We start from the raw sequence: 17,018 nt of genomic DNA, 5'->3' as shown, positions 1-17,018 counted from the left end.
GTGAGATTGGATTCCCACAGGTGCATGCAGTCAGCCAAAAATTACTAAACCGAGTGCAAGAGGCCACTGCTCTGCCAGTCGCGCTGTCGTACAAGAAGCCAGGGCAGACAGTAGTGCCCCTTGGGCATACCGCTGATCTGGGGATGGGGGCTGAGCCACTGCCACCTCTTCCTTTTCTTGCCTACTGCTCGCCTGATGCAAGAGCTGGGAGCAAAGGCAAACGTTTGTAATAGCTACTCCCAGATGCCTGTCAAGTACGGACCCCGCAGATGACGCACATAGGTAAGAAGGGGTCAGAGGTGCAGATCTCTTTTTTGATGGCATTTGAGGAACTCCTTGGACTACATCCCTTCTAGCCACTCAAGCTTCTTCAGCTCAGACTGTCTTCAAAGAACCGTGCAAGCTGCCTTAAAAAGTCACTTGATGATACCAGCAGCCCAGTCTGTTCTCCCAGGTCTTTCAGGAGTCTCTTACAGGTCTGACCTTGGATTCTTCATGGGAGCTGGGCAGGCAAAAGACCAAGGACGGCGCTATCTGGGCTGACACAATGGAAAATTTGAGTGCACTTAGCTTCCAGCTGCTCACTGCAGAGACTCAATGACACATTTCTTTTACGTAAAAGCAGTCATCTGAGCTGTTCTCAGTGTGCATGAGAACATCAGCCCAGAGAGAAGGCACTTTTCTGCTAGCTTACTACAGGTTTCAGTTCTGCTAGTTGCATGTGGTAGAAGAAATGAGCATCCATTCTTCTGCCTGATGGGAAAAAGGAAGTGTAATACCCTGGTCCTCTGTTTTGCCCCTCAGTGCCTCCTCCTGAAAGATGAGTGACTAAGACGCATCTCAGTCTACAATCAGAACAAGGCTGAACTAGATCCTAATGGAGTCTTCTCGGTGGATGGTGCCCTCAATCACTGTGTCTGTGGTTTGCTTGGAGCACTTGCGACTCCCTTTCATGCTCTTCAGGTTTTCTGAAAGATGCTTCTGGAATTTCTTGGTGAGGAAGCAGTAGATGATAGGGTCCAACACGCAGTTGGTGCTCAAAAGGCACAGAGTCACCTGGTGAGCATCATTGAGTTGTTGGCGCAGCTGACAGTCTTCCTTCTTCCACTGCTCCAGCACAGTTAAGGTCCAGGGCAGATGCACTATGTGATGAGGGACAAAGCTTATGACGAACACAGCCAGCACTGTGCAAACCATCCAGAGCGCTCTTTGCTTGACATGAGCACTCTTCCGTGGCTGCATTGATTTGGAGAACAGAGTCCTGATGATGATGATGTTCCAGCCTAGTATAAAAATGAAAATGATATAGAAGAGGATACAGATGATGACATGAATGGCGAGAACAGCTGAAACACTGCCAGAAGAGCTGTAGTGCTCAAAGCACCGCGTGAAATTCTTTGAGTCCATCTCCTCCTGATTAGTATTGTTGTCAAAAAGGTAATACAAAGAGCTGCCCACTATTATGATCCAGATAGCCGCTGACAAGTAGATACCCCTTCTCTGGGTGGTAAACTGAGCAGCTTTGATGGGATTAGTCACAGCTTGGTAACGGTTATATGTGATGACCATCAGAAAGGCAACAGAAGAGTAGGTGTTAACAAAAAATAAACAGCCAGCCACATTACAGAGGAATTCAGGCATGATCCAGTCTCCATGGTGGTGATAGTAAACAATCCACATTGGCATCGTAACCAAGAAGAGCAGGTCAGCCACTGTCAGGTTCACCATGAATATCTTGATTTCATTGAGTTTCTTGGTGGGGTAAATACGGCTGAAAATCCAGAGCACATAGCAGTTGGCAACAAAGCCCAGAATGAAAATGATGCTGTAGAAAACAGTGAAGAGGTTGTAGCGAAATTCAGAGTCTATGTGGCATGAAATGTAGGAATCAGCACTGCCTTCAGCACCATCTTTACCCTTTCCAGACATTGTGGTGCTGAGTGGGCACATCTGAAGGAGAATTTCCAGCTGCAGCTTTTCTTTTCACCTAAAAATATAAAGCATAAAATGAGCTGATTGGCATGCTGCCATTGCTAAGCCCAAATCCACCTTTCATCTTCAGCTGTCTGTGACCACAGGAGTTCTGCTCTGTGCCTTGGCTCAAGGTACAGACACCTGCCCTGTCCCCTTGGTCCTCTCTTTGATCCCATTTCCATGCTGTACTGGCACTTTTGTCTTCATCAAGCATTGTTTGCTGCCATGCAGATCTCTCACTAATCTCTAATCTCAAAAGATTTTTCTGCATGAGGGTTCTTAAATAAAATAATCTGCTACTCTGCTCCATCTCAAGATTTTTAATCCTTTACTATAAGCAAACAGGTTTCCAGCCCGCCACTGCTGTGGTTCCTCATGCTTTCTAATGTGCCTAAATTTATTTTAACCTAGAAATTCCAGAAGTGAAAAAATATCTAGTAAAAATATCTGGTCCCACTAATGCCATTTCCAGAGTTGCCCTCTACTTGTTGTTTTCTGACATTTTCCTGCTTACACTTGTGAGGATTGTATTTGGTTTTGGTTGCAGGCACCGTAGGATCTCACATTCGCTTCACAAGCCACCTGACCTCTCAATTTTTTTCCTCAGTGAATGATGTAAAAGGTGAGTCACTAATCCTAAAGGGTGAGGTTTTGTGGTACACTGCTGATTTTAACTACAGCTTCTCTCTCTTAAAATCTTGGCTGTTGTCTATCACGCCATCAATTTGAATTCAAGTTGTCATCAAACCCATCTGGCTTCCCCCCTGCCCCGCGCCTCCCCCCCACCCCCCCTTTCTGCATCAAAGCCAGTGTCAGCAGCAGTTCTGTGCTTCCCTGTGGCGCTGGAGAGGCTGCTGGCACACACTGTCCCTAGAGAGATGCTTTTGGATTTGTAATATTACCAGTCCCTGCCTCAGTTAGTATTTCTTCATATCTTGCCTACAGTTTGGACATATAAAATTCCCGTATCACCAATACCGTACATGTTCTTGTCTCAGATTTACATGGACTGGGTCTAACCGCTTGCATGCTTTTACCATCCTGAGGACGTGCACCCCTGCTCTTGACTCCGGAACCAGCTCCCCGCCTGGCGCTGGGCAGGCACTCACCTCTCCACGGCACAATCTCGCATAGCTGCTCGTTTTTCTCTCCCTCTTCCTTCCCCCTGGGCAGATAACTGACTGTAATGCAGGTAAAGCAGCCTGAGAGCCACCAGCAAGGACACTAGGTCGCTCGCTGATGGTAAACTTGCTGGGGTTTTAACCTAATTTGCAGAACATGGTGGTTTTCCTGGAGAGTGAGTGAGCTGTACCACCAGTCACGAAGCCCAAACTTCTTGTGCAAGTTACAGTGGGAATGCCGGGTGCTCGTGCTTGCCTCGGCTCTGCCAGCCCCAAAGCATTTTCCCAACAAGACTTGCTGCCTCCTGAGAAGGCACCCTCCTGTCTTGACACTTTCTGGATCTTCCCCAGCAGCGTGCTAGTAGCATGAACCCACATCTCACCCGCTCTGGGTTGAGTGTCTCTTTGTGCCCATGTGCTGTTGGTTCCTCATTTATGCACTTGCACATCTGCAGTTTTCCTCTGCAAATGGGGAAGTCGACTCTAACACAGAAAAGCTCTCCCTTTCTTCAGAAAACCCTGAAACCCCTTGGTACTTCTTTCCAGCTGCCAGGAGAGGAAGGCAATAGCCATCTTCCCGAGCTTGTTCCTCCTTACCCCTCACAGGTCCCCATAGGACATCACAACTACAGATGGCCAAACCTTGTCCTTGGATCTTCACAGGCTGCTGCGTGCTGGCCAGCACTGGGGTTTAGGCATCTTTAAACTCAATCTTTTTCAGCTGTGTTCCATGTGAATCAACAAGTAGAGTGGCAGTAGTAGCAGTTGGCCAGGTGACACTTGTACCTGTCCTCTTTCACCTTGAGGTCTGTCACCCTGCTGAGAACCCACCAATCTCTAAAGGGTTCAGCTGGTGGCAGCCAGGAGGCGAGGATGCTCTGGGTTATGGCACCCTGGGCTCCGTCCACAGAGGTCTGGCACATCCCTGAGGAGTTACGTGTCACTCCCTGCTGCCCTGTGGAGAGGTCCCAGAGCAGGCAGGACCCCACGTTCTGATCCCTGTTCTACCTGTGATCCGTGCAGGACCCCAGGCAAGTCGTGCTGGTCATCTCATGGATCTGTTTGCACACCCTCATCTAGGTATCGAAAGTGGTAATTGTGACAACGTGGCCTTAAATAAAGGTCCGTGTCTAAGCCCAGCTCCCCCACCTGCTGAGGGACCATCTCTGGTAAGGACAGACATACACCAGTTAGAAGGGTTTGCATCGCTCAGCTTGGGAGGGCACCTAGCAGATGCAGACACTCAGGAAAGGGGTAAAGGGGTGAGGCTGTGCAGGGGCAAGAGAAACTAGTGGGGAGCTCTGTATTTGAGGTGCTATTCTGATGTTAGAATATGAGGGGAAAAAAAGTCCTAATTACCTAAGATCATTTGAGAACTTAATTTTTTTTCAAATCTGCATCATAAACCCCCAGTGTTCTGGCTATCTGCCAGCTTCAGCAAATGCATTGTTTTGGTGCTTGTGGCTAGAATCTTTGCAATGAAAAGTGCTCTATCACTGTAGCACCAGACTTGAATATACCAAGAGTTGGGGACGGGGAGGAAGGAGATGCATCCCTCTAGCAGAATTCACGAGGAGGAGAGAAGCACCCACAGCCAATACGTAGGCACAACTGTTATTCACAGAGTCCCTTTAGAGTGTGCTGCAGGGCACTGTCTATCCACCTCTCCATTTCTGGTGCTGTACGTGGGCATGGCAGCCACCAAACTGCCCAGGAGCTCTGGTGAACTTTACTGGTGGGATCTTCAGGCCTGCCCATCAGCTGCCATATCTACCAGTTGGGTGGAAGGAAGAGCCAACTTGCACATCTCCCTCCGCTGCAAAGCCTTGCACAGGAGATGGGTTTGAGCTAAGGGGCTGGCGGTGTGACCTGGAGGGATGAATGCAAGGATGTGCTCTAAGTCCACGGGAAAACTCTGGCAGTGGTGGGCTGTGGGAGATGGCAGTGCCATCTCCTGACCCCAGCAGCACTTGGTAGAGCTCACCTATCTTTGCCTCAGCAGGCTGTGCAGTGCCAATGCCAAGGTCCTTCAGGGAATCACAGGAGAGTTGTTTTTCCCTTCTCGCTTGTCAAGCCAGATATTCTACAAATTACAGCTAGAAGACAGCATGGCACCATTCCCCACTAACTTTACCCAACACCCACTTCCTTCTTCAGCCGGAGGAACTTGAGCTCACATCTCCCGTGTACTTGTGAGATGTCCTAAGCCCTAGACTCTGGAGCACCATACGGGGGATCTCACGCAGCCTCTCCTGTTGAAGTGGTTCCCCTTTGTATAAAACATGTAAATACTCTCCGTGCCAGCAGAAGGGAGAGCTGGGATGGTGGTCGGGGTGTGGGCGGGTGGGTGTGGGTCCTGCTCCCCGCTGCAGCAGGCTGCATTGCTTTACCAAACCCCCTGGCAACTCTAACCCCAGCCGCTCCTTGTGCATAGTACACCAGCCAATAACCCCAAGTGCTTTAAGTCATCAACTCCATTGGATGCAGAACTAGAGATGGAAGTAACCGGCTGTGCAGCAGAGCATGGCCGGGGCAACTGCGGACTCTGTTCCCAATCCACACTCCTTCCCATGGGCCATGCTCTTCCCATAAGGATCCACTGGCTCATGGCAGCAAGGTGCACAGACCACGTTAGCACAAGCTATGCCATCAGCAAGAGTATATTCCAAGAGGACTAGCAGTAATAAAGCATATTTTCTGCTTACCACCATCAAAAGGATTCAGCACAGTATGTCCATCCTCAGCTTCAGTAGAGCAGTGGTGGGTGTTTTAATGAGGATGCTCAGTCTTCTTCCAGGTGTTATTTTCTCGGACCTGGAGCGGAAAGGTCTCCACACAAGAGGCTCTCAAGAACAGGACACCAGAATGGGAACAGTTGCAGCATGACTGCAGAGTCACTAGAGAAGAGGAAATGTGTGACATCAGCTCAAAGGAAATGAGAAATAAAATAAGCTGTAGAGGAAAGGCAATTAACCACAGTGAAGATCTGGAAAGTCCTTGAAGCTGTTTCCTCAAAGTATCTCTGCTCCTGATGATCCTGAAAGAGGGCAAAGTTGGGATTTTCCTGTAAAGGCAGAATAGGAACCCACCCTGTGTCCATGGTTAGACAGCATTTGAGCATCCCTCTTCCAAACAGATGAACAGCAGGAGCCAGAAGAGCTTTCACTTAAAAACTTTGAGGAAGGGAAGTGGTAGGAAACTCATATATCCCACGGACAGACTCATTCCCTAGCAGTCTCCTTCACACTCAGGTCGGGGCTAAACAGACCCAGGAATCCAGGCATCCCAAGTCTCCTTTTGTCTTGGGGACCTTCAGTGGACACTGAGACACCACAGCATGGCAGGTCTTCACCTGGCCCATCTGCCTTCACATGATGACTGCCATTATTGGTGGCATCCTGAAGACCACTCATCACAGTGATGCAAATTGCTGGGGTGCCCAGGGAGACACCGGTGACAAGCAAAGCTGCACACACAGTCCCAGCTAAGCCATAAATCCCAAGCTGTAGCTCCCATGCTGATGGTTAACCTGCCCTTCATGCAGACACTGCTCTTACACCTGCACACAGCGCACATGTGAGCTTGGAGCATCTGCACCATGTCCTGCCCAAACCTCACACCTGCAGACACCTGCAGGAACTGAAACACCGAGTCTGGGGCCTGGGTCAGTGTGAAACACATAGGGACGGAGCCACAAAGTCCGTCACCAGCACGCAGCGGTGCCTGAGCCTGCAACAAGGCTGCTGGGGAGCAACACGGGCCCAGGGGGAGCAGAAGAGGCCAGTCCACATTGGTGCTCCCCGGGAAGGCTGGCTCTCCTCATGAAATGCTGCCCGTGGCAAGCAGCCCGTGGCAGGCCCTGGCCACCTCCGTGCTGTGAGGAGCAGCAGAGACCCCCACGGCGTGGTGTCACACCTTGGGAGAGCCACCATGGGCAGCTGAGGGCTGCGTTCCCTGCGCCACACCATTTTCAGCTTTGCCTCAAATGCTCAGCTTAGGCCTTAAGCCACTGAGGTTCACAGAAATGCCCAGAACAACCGCTCGGTCACATAGCTGGGCCTCTTGCCGGGCTCGCACTTGTCCACCTCTTAATTATCTGGGGAGTTCCCTTCCTCACCATCTCCATTTTCAGCTGTCGCATTTTACGCATGAAAAGCAGAAGGGGACGCAGACTCAGCGCTCCCAGTACCAAGGCAATAGAGAAAGGGTGAGAACAGCCCCCTCCCAACCTCCCGAACTGTATTGTGTCCATTCTGCACTGACAGGTTCCCTTAACGCCCCCCACAGTGCCCACCACCAGCACTTCTCCCTCTCGCATCCCTTCCAGCCTGGGGACTCTGCTCCCCTGCTCCTGGGATTGCTGCCTGTTTCCAAGCGCGTAACTTTGAGTCCAGTATTAAGATGTGTTTTGTTTGCAGTGGCCTTGCTTGTTAAGTGGTCCTAGCAGGTTCTGACTGCCCCGTTCTCAGTGATATTTACCTTTCTTCCAGTCTGGGGGATGCACACAAGGTCTGACAGCCACTGAATGCCATGCAAGGCAAAGTTTAAAAAAAAGCCATTTTGAATATGCTTTTACTTCCATCAAGCAAACTTGCAATCTAATAAAAAAATAAATAAGCTTCTTTTACTATAACCGATTCCCATACGATGCTTTTAAGTAGCACTAACGGTACTTCAGGCTGTTGTATCAGGACGCTGGATCCTGGAGCAGCTCTTCCAAATGATGTTTTCCGGGGATGAATTCATGCACGCCGGCTGTGGCAGCGGGCTGCTTCCCTTGGTTCTGGCACCACATCAGCACCCTCATGGCGAGCGCACACCGCCGTGAGAGAGGCACACCGCCTCTTATGCACTGCCTGCCTCTGGCATGTTTCCTTGGGGGCATTTCCTTTTGAGATGGAGCCCGTTAGCAACATACGCACTTTTGATGGCCACATATAAATTTGCAGGTACCAGAAACACTCTGGGTTTCGAAAATGTAGTATTATAAGGAAATATTCAGATGGGTCTTCCCAAGAGCAAACCCATACCGTATTAGTGGAGAAGAGCTCTCCGAGGAGTGCAGAGGAGCGGCACTTTAGCTAACAGACTCCATGGGCACTGTCGACTGCCCTGTGCAGTGGCAAGCTGTGAACAAGGACAAGATGAAATACCAACATGGATCTTGTGAAAGCACCAGCCATCGCCACCAGGCTAAAAGTTGTGTGGTGCATGCAGCGCGCAGGAGCAGCACACGGCTGAGCAGGATCCCTGCCAGTCCTGGTCACCAGGATGCGTTTTGAAGTGCCAGGCCAGGTCTGTGAAAGGACATGAAGTTCCTCTTGAGCCGGAGCAGCTGATGATCTGACGCTAGGCATTACTGTCTGCAAGTTTCCACTACTCATGTCACACCCTGTACACAATTTCCTTTTGCTTGTTGCAGGAAAGAAATACTAAACAAACCCCGTAGCTTTCCCCGGCGAGCGTTTCAGAGCCCAGCACAACATGTCCCCACCTCATTACCAACAATGCAGGAATGCAACCCAGCGCTTGGGTTGCTCCGTGGGGAAATACACCCACCGCAGCGGCTGAGAGCCCCTCCTGGGGCAGCGAGCAGAAACGCTTCCTGGTAGCCATTGCAAAGGCAGGGCAGAGCTTCTGCAGCTGGTGGTGCCGCTGGGACCCCCGGCCTGGCAGGGAAGGTCACGGCTGGGAGCTGCGGGGGCAATGGGGGCAGCAGGAGGGGGGCAGCTTTGGGCAGGTGGGGCCCGAGCCCAGCCCTGCCGCAGTGGGCACAGTGGTGAGATCTGTGGGCCACCGCGTCGGGTTTGCAGGCTGCAGCCCCAGGCTGCCGTGGCTCTGCTGGAGGGGAAAGCCGTGCTCCCACCGAGCTGCCCGGGGCCAGGTCACTCTGCTCCCGCTGCTCCAGGCTGCAGCACGTCACCTCCCAACAGCGGCTGCCTGCCCTCTGCCCCGTCCCCCTGCCCCAGCCGGGGAGGAGCAGGGGCCACACAGGAGTGGGATGAGGGACCTGGGCTCCTTGAGATGCTCCAGGCATTGCCTCCTCTTCCTCACTCCAGTGGCAGGGCTCCTCACCTCGCTTCGCAGCATCCAAGCAAAGCTGGGGTTGTTCTTGCCACCCAGAGCTGGGACAGGACCCAGGTGAGGGCAGTCCCCATTGCCACAGCCCCAAGGGCGATGGCAGCGCTAGCCTGACTCATGCCGTCATGATGCACCTCATCCCTGCTCGCTGGGCACAGGGAGCAAGGACGCGTCTGCCCGGCTCACCTGGACGGGAGGGCAAGGACGGCTCCAAAGTCCCTGGAGCTGTCTGAGATGTCACAGCTCAGAGATCCGGGGCGGACACACAGCCAGCCCGTGTCCCAAGACACCCAGATGCAGGAAAAGCCTGTGGAGCTGGGGGAGGGAGGCCAGCACCCTGGGGGAGCGCGCAGAAGGGAAAGAGCCTCTTACCTGAGGGCCACAGAGCACCTGGCCCAGCAGACACCAGCCCAGCAGGTCCCGGCCGTGAGCAGGGTGAGCCACGGGCGCTCCTGCCCGGGAAGAGGCAGGGACGGAAGGACGGGACGGACGGAGGGTGAGGGTGCTGAGCTCCTCGAAGGTGAGTGACTCACTTCCCTCTTGGCACTTGCAACACGGCTCAGACATGCCCTGGCTGCGCCCTGGAGCCTGACACCAGCTCCTGCGGCCCTTCCGCAAGCAGGCGGCGGCAGGGAAACAGCAGCAGAGGCTCTGTCCTGGCCAGGGGCTTGTCACACTCCTGTGTCACCCGGAGCCACCCAGGCCTGAGCGGGGTGGCCCTGCCCCGCAGCAGCTCCAGGGCAGGGGTGCTCTCAGCCGCACCAGGGTCGCAGAGGTGGCCCGGGCTTGGCTGGGGGCCCAGCACCCTCAGCAGATGCGTCCTCTGGGCCTCTTTCCTTCCAGATGATGGGACTGGGAGCCAGCACAGCGGTGAGAGCTCTTCAAACGCTTCCACTGGAGGTGGAGACTGGCTGCAGCTGAGCAAAGCGTCAGGATGAGACCACTTCGCTGCTTGAATCCCCACATGGGGAAACATCAGCCAGAGAACTACCCCCTGCCACCTCTGCAGCATTATAAACCTCCCTCAGCTCTTGTGCTCCTTCAGCCTGAGAAGAAAGGGGAGACAGACACATGGGGGACCCACCACCTCTTGCCGCCGAAGTCCCAGGGCAGCAGCTCGGACATTGCTCTGCTCGGGTTTCGCATGGGATGGTGGCACTGGCATCACTTAAGTCACGGGAATAACATCCGTCTGAGTCACTTGTGTTATAACAAGAAATCACATGTGTTTCTGTCTGCTCCCGATATTCACTGCTGGCTGTTTAACAAGGAAATGTTGGGTTTTCTTTGTTGTTAAGAACCGGCACTGGTTTCTACAAGGACGGAGGTGTGAGGTTTCTGAGCCAGCCCTGAAGGGCCAGGCAATCACAACTCGTCGATGCGCATTGGAAGCCCACCGGAGCAGGCGCGCAGCCCGCACTGCTATCGGAAGGTTCTGGCTATTTGCACGTCCCGTAGTTCCCATCTAAGCCTGCCAGCCACCCACTGCAGCATGCAGAGCTGCAGCAAACACCCCGGTTTCCCAACCAAACAGCAAAGCTGCACCAGTTTAACCACAGCCTTTCTCAACAGAGAAGGTTGCCAGCATGCTCTCGTGAATAAGGGGAGTTCGCTATGCTGGGAGGAGCATGGCCAGCAGAATGAGGTCAGTTAATAGCCCTCTGCTTGGTACTGGTGATGCTGCTCCTGGAACAGCACGTGCAACTCAAAAGGGACGTGGAGAACTGGAGCGGCACTGGCAGAGAACTGCCACCAAGCCTGAGCCCTGGGGCACGTCTGACAGAGGGAGCTGAGCCGGGAGAGCCCGGAGGAGAGGGGTGCCTGATCCCTACCTGCCGCTGTTGGAAGGGAGGCTGCGAAGGAGACGGAAGCAAACTCTTCTCAGTAGTGGCAAATGGTGTGGCAACGGGCAACAGGCACAAACTGGGGTGCAGGACAGTCAGGATGGACACTGGTGAAATATTTTCACTAGAAGGGCTGTGCAGCTGCAGAGGCCAGGGGTCTCATCCTCACCATTTGGGTAGATGCAGCCATAGCTGACCTCACCTAGCGCCAGTGACAGCCCCACTTCCCACACAAGGCCGAAATAAAGACCAGCAGAGATCAGCTCTGCCATTTGAACCGAAACAATTGCATTGGCCTATGTGCTGGTGTCATTCTCCTTTACAGGTGCTCTCCACGACATCAAAACACGCTCCTTCAAACCCCATTCCACTTGGTAAAACTGTTAGAAAAGTGCCCAGGCCAGGCCCGACAGCATTTGAAAAGGAAGCGATTTGACCAGATGCGAGAAGACGGGTGCCACATGAATCCTATCGATTATTTTTCAGGCTACATCGTGTTTGCTTCAGTGTGAATCCGGTAGTGGCTGTGACGCAGGGGACTTTGCAACTTCATGTTAATTTTAATGCTGTGTCTGGACTTCCCTGGTGCTGCAGGACAACTGAATACCCCAGAAAGGGAACACGAATGAGGCAAGCAGCCAGGAGGACAGTAACGGAGGCGAGTCCATTTCAGTGGCACTGCACAGGCTGAGGCACAGACCTCCTGCTACAAAGGGAAGACCTCATTGCCCTGAAGCATGTGTCCGTTCTTGCCCTGGGAGCCCCAAGTCCTCTGGCTGGTGTGACAGGGAGGCCTCCCAGTGGGAAAGCTGCCAAGCCTCCGTAGCATCAGGCAGCTCAGCTACATCCTACATCTACCTAAAGCGCGCACGGTGCTCACTGCGGCGCTGAGATCAGAGTGGGAGAGACGGGACCCCAGCCTAGAGGAGCAGCACTCCCAAACTATCTGCCCATTTTGTGCACAATATGAAGCCAGGGCTGTGGGAGCTTCAGCTTCCGAGAAGCAAAAGGAGTTTGCCCCTGGGGCTGAAGGCAGGGGAGCCCCGGCAGCAGCAGCAGCGGCGGCTGGGAAAGGCAAAAGCAAGAGGGTTCCAAAAGCAGCGGTGCAGCCCCGCACGCGGCCAGGCCCAGGCGTGCTGTGCTGGTGCACAACGCAAGGACTGGTGCCCATTTCTGCTGGTGAGCTGCAGAGCTCAGCTGCCCAGGCAGGCCAGGGCTTGCTCACACTGCGGCTTGCACGAGGCCAAGGAAGCCAAGACAGCCCCTTCGCCCCGGGTAACACCCTGCAGCCGCCCAGCTCTTCCTGAGGGAAACTCCCTACAGTAAGGCCAACCTCTCGGAGCGTCTCTCCTGTTTCAGTTGTTTTAAGAGGGCAGAGAAAGACCAGCAAAAGAAACTCTCATCTGGAAGAAGACGAGAGCACAAGCCCTTGGTCTCCCCCACCTGGGTCCCTCTACCCAGTGCTACACTGGCTGTAGTTAATCCCCCAGAACTAGTTATGGTTCTGAAATACAAATCACACAGAGGAAAAGGGTTGTTACCACCCAGGAGAAGGGGTGGACAGCTAATTTAAAGCACATCACTCTGTTTGCCGAACTGAGATAAATGTTAAGTAACACACTGGTTTATGTCTTATCAAGAACAGACCTTATCTCTGGCTGATCTCCCAGGCTTTCTACAGCTGCCGTAACTTGGTCTAGCCTTTACTGAACGGTTTTTCTACCCGTGAAATCCAGCTAATTGGGTGAATATCTGGTGAAATACAGACCTAGGCTTGTCTACATGCTCAGGGGACCCTCTGTTCTCATCCCTGGACCACACAGCGGCACCAGACAGGAAGGTCCTGCACTCTGTCCCCCTTAATCCACAAGTGAGTAGGGTTCTGCTGCAGTTTCCCCTTTTTTTTATCTTCAGACACATGAAACCAAGTAACTTGCAAAGGTCCCTTCCTGCCCCACCGCACTGGTGCTGAACACGGGGTACGCCCTTGTAATTGCATGTGAAGGGGAAGGCAACCTCGCTGCCAGAACGGAGCCAAGAGCTGCAGGAGCGATCCCTGGACTCCCAGAAAGCAGCAAGGAGCCGGGCTCTGGTAGTCTCCCATGTAGATTCCATGGGAACTGGACAAGAGGACAAGAAAACCAAAGCTAAGATCCTACTGTAGCCATCTGGTACCTTTCCTCCTTCCACAAGAAAAAAAAGATTACTCTTTATTCCCACTGATGTTTTTTCCTGTCCTGCATATTGAGGACAGGTATTGGAGTCTACAAAGACCACTGACCCAAAAAAGCTCCAAAAATGAAGGAGGCCTAGAGATCTCAGTCTCTACAACATCTCCATCTCTTGAAATTAAACAACGTTTCATTCAACCCATCCCACCACCCTGGCATGCCTCGCAGAGGCCAGGAAACAGCCCAGCCTGCGTCTGTGGGGGCCAAGCTGTGCGTTCACTTATTTCCATCCAGGCGATTCAGAGCAGTTTGCTTTTACAAAGCCTGAATACAAGAATCAAAATTAACCTCCCAGGTTCCCTCCCGTGGAGCCGAGAAATACCTAGTAAAGGGCCAGGTACTTCATGCTGCTACAGCCTGTCGGGCAGATGGGAAGCTTCAGAGGACTTGGCTGAGTAGATAAGACAGGAGAAATACTGCATATGCAGACACAGAAGCGTATCATAGGCAGGACAGGAAGAAAAGGAAACAGGAACAGCTACATTGAGAATGAAACAGCATTGTTATAAGCTACACATTTTGCTGCCCCAACCAAGTTGTGGAAAAAAACAACTCTGACTGCAGAAGCCCATAGGAGCAGGACTTTGTTCGCTTTGCTCATAGGCTGCACTCCGCGAAAGCCAGTGGTAAGCAACTCCACCAGTCAAGTTCTCCTAAAACCGCACATCTCTGAGAAGCAGAAACAGAAGCATTACTCTTACAAACATTTCAAGTTCTCATAGGACTCATCCTGAGCTACCTGGAAAGAATGTAAAGATCTCAAAGGTCAGTACCATCGGTCAGCAAAGCCATTACACCATCTGAACAAAAGGAAAGACACTGGCACTAGGGTGACTGGGACAGATCTCTCGGCTAGAAATACTGTGACAGGGGAACAAGAGGCAGGCGAGTCAGAGCGACAGCACGTCCTCTGGGCAAGGCTGCACTTAGAAATACTCCAGTCATTGTGCACATCCAGGTCAACAAGGCTCCCAAAATGCGCAGGCGCACGTATGGAGCCCCCGGTAGGATCAACCCCTACATGAGCTCTCCCTGACACATGGAGATTCACCTGAGCTACTGCCCAGCACTGCTGATGTCTTACAGCCAGGAAGCAGAGGAGATTGCATCCCAGACAGCACCACAAAAGTTAACTGACATCTTCCCCAGAACAAATGTGGCTAATTGTTGCCTTGGCAAGGAATTTGTGTCCTAACAACCACGTTCCCAGTTAAAGGAGGATCAGGCTCTGCCAACAGAAAGGAATTTCAGCGCCTGAACAGAGCAGTGCTATGCAGTTCAGTGTCTCCCAGGCCTGTCAGCCCACCTTGGTCTGCTTCTAGTTAACGTTTGGCTCTTGTGTGCCACCCAGGCATCGCTGATGTGTTATTTTTTAAGCTATGTTTTGCCCCTTCAGTTTCAGCTCAAGCTAACTACCTAGCAGGTTATACCTAGCAGGACAAAAACGGTAAGGAAACTGTATTCCTGTGTTTACACAGAACATAGGAACTGTATTCTACTGTTCTAAGAGCCAGTTAATACATAAAACACCAAAATATCTTCGTTTTAATAGGGGAGGATGTTTCACTTTACATCTGGTTACAGAGACCAGCGCATGAGAGGGACAGTAGAAATGAAGGCAAGTGGAGAGCACCAGCCACGTTTCAGCAGATCCATCTAAGCCCTGGGCGCTGTCAGGAAGCACTTACCTTCCCTGGGAGCTGCTTTTCCTGCACAAATCTATTCAGTAACACAACAATGCGATCATGTCGCTACTCCCTAGCAGGCAGAAATAGAAGGCAATTAATCAAAACTTCGAGTTGAGACACGAGAAGATGGAGGCACCTCTTCAGGGACAGCACAACCAACTTTTCTGAAGAGAGACCTCACCAACGCCTGAGACACAACGAGCAGTACGAAGGACGGCGCTCATTGGAAGGGGAGGGCACGTCAGACAGCAAGTCCAAGTGAAAGGAGCTGGCTAATGGCAAAGAGAAGAAAAGCAGCAACATCATGGAGGCAGCTACCCACGGAACCCAAGTACGGGATGGCCATCAGGGCAGACTGGAAGAGCCTGCAGAAAGGGCTCCAGAGGAGTCTGCCAGGCACATGTGAATCTGTAGTATTCTCTGAACACCTTCAAACAGCTGAGAACCTCGTTCTGAGGAGTTAACTCCTAACAGGTGCTCAAGTCACAGAACCCTTTAAGTTAGAAAAATCCTTTGAGATCAAGTCCAGCCGTTGCCCCAGCACTGCCGAGCCCACCACTGACCCATGTCCCCAAGCACCGCATCTACGTGGCTTTTCAGCACCCCCGGGGACGGTGACCCCCCCCCAGCTCCCTGGGCAGCCTGTGCCAGTGCCTGGCCGCCCCTCGGTGAAGAAATGTTTCCCAACACCCGATCTGACCCCCCCGGCGCAGCCTGAGCCCGTTTCCCCTTGTCCTGTCGCTTGTCGGCCGGGAGGAGACCGACCCCCCTGCCTACACCCTCCTGTCCGGGAGCTGTAGGGAGCGATCAGGGCCCCCCGAGCCCCCTCCTCGCCAGGCCGACCGCCCCAGCCCCCTGCCCGGCTCTGGACACGCTCCAGCCCCTCTGCGTCCCTCTGCCCGTGCGGGGCCCAGCGCTGAGCCCAGGGGCGCGGGGCGGCCGCAGCAGCGCCGAGCACGGGGCGGGGGGACGACACGGGCACTGCCCTGGTCCGGCTCTTTCGGACACAAGCCGGGATGCTGCTGGCCAACCTGGGCACCTGGGCACCCTGCTGAACCGGACACAAGCCGGGATGCTGCTGGCCAACCTGGCCACCCTGCTGGCTCGTGTTCAGCGGCCGCCAGCCAGCCCCCCCCGAACGCTGCGGGAGATGGTGCAAGGGCCTCGCCACGGCCCAGGCAGACACCCACCGCCTGTCCCTCAGCCCTAAGTGGGTCACCGGGCTGCAGCAGGAGATCGGGTTCCTCAGGCAGGACCTGCCTTTCACAAAGCCGCGCTGGCGGGGCTGACGCCCGGCCGTCCTGCACGTGCCGCATGAAGGCACTCGGGACCTTCTGCTCCACGAGCTTCCCCAGCACCCAGGGCAGGCTGACAGCCGGCCATTCCCCGGACCCTCCTCCCAGCCCTTGCGCAGGTGGGTGTCACACTGGCTCAGCCCCAGCCTGCTGGGAGCCCCCCGGTCAGCCCAGACGCTCATCAGTGATGGAGAGCGGCTCGGCGAGCTGCTCCGCCAGCTCCCGCGGTACCCCGGGACGGTACCCTGGGCTGGGTCCCCTGGCCCCAGACACCGCTCCGTGTGTCTTGATGCTGCAGCAGGTAGCTGGCTGATTCCTCCTGGACCGTGGCGGCTGCATTCTGCTTCCCATCCCTGTTTTCCAGCGCAGGGGGATGGGGACCTGGAAGGAAGCTGGTGTTGCTGTTAAAGAGTGAAGCAAAGAAATCGTTAAGTACCTCAGCCTTCTTCCTCATCCTTTGTGGCAATGTTCCCTGCTGCATCCAATAAGGATGCAGATTACCCTTGGCCCTCCTTTTGTTTCTAATGTATTTGTGAAAACATTTTTTGTTACCTCTTATGGCAGCGACCAGCTTAAGTTGTCCTCCCAACCATCCACACTCCCAAAGGCACAGCAACAGGCTGTTTTCAGGATGGACTGGCACACCTGCATCCACCCAGGGAAGAGAGATCCTCTCCCCATCCCCCTGGGTGCCACTCTGTGGGACTGTCGCTTCAAAATTCAAGTCAGAACAGACTTTGGGATGACAGCAGACCCTTACCAGGGAGTGCTCATGCTGAAGAGC

General features: G+C 53.5%; 2 protein-coding genes across 2 annotated transcripts; both read right to left on the bottom strand.

Moving 5' to 3' along the window:
- Window positions 1-867: 867 nt before the first annotated feature.
- Window positions 868-1,929, bottom strand: PTAFR (platelet activating factor receptor; the record flags this gene model as incomplete). The annotated part of the gene is made up of 1 exon (XM_080380688.1): window positions 868-1,929. The coding sequence occupies one exon, from the start codon at window positions 1,927-1,929 to the stop codon at window positions 868-870; it is 1,062 nt and encodes a 353-aa protein (XP_080236814.1).
- Window positions 1,784-17,006, bottom strand: LOC308061158 (uncharacterized protein). Its single transcript, XM_080380721.1, has 3 exons — window positions 9,549-17,006; window positions 5,801-8,392; window positions 1,784-1,987 (listed from the first exon to the last, which is right to left on the bottom strand). Exon 1 carries the CDS (start codon window positions 16,414-16,416, stop codon window positions 15,418-15,420), a length of 999 nt encoding a protein of 332 aa, XP_080236847.1. The 5' UTR covers window positions 16,417-17,006; the 3' UTR covers window positions 1,784-1,987; window positions 5,801-8,392; window positions 9,549-15,417.
- Window positions 17,007-17,018: the final 12 nt, after the last annotated feature.

This window comes from Falco punctatus, assembly GCF_963210335.1.
Source record: "Falco punctatus genome assembly, chromosome: 3".
NCBI classification, from domain to species: domain Eukaryota; kingdom Metazoa; phylum Chordata; class Aves; order Falconiformes; family Falconidae; genus Falco; species Falco punctatus.
The sequence above is the reverse complement of the archived record's forward strand: the minus strand, read 5'-3'. Positions and strand labels throughout refer to the sequence as shown.

Coding starts and splice junctions, on each gene's coding strand:
- LOC308061158 (XM_080380721.1), bottom strand. CDS start 16,416: ATGAGCGTCTGGGCTGACCGGGGGGCTCCCAGCAGGCTGGGGCTGAGC.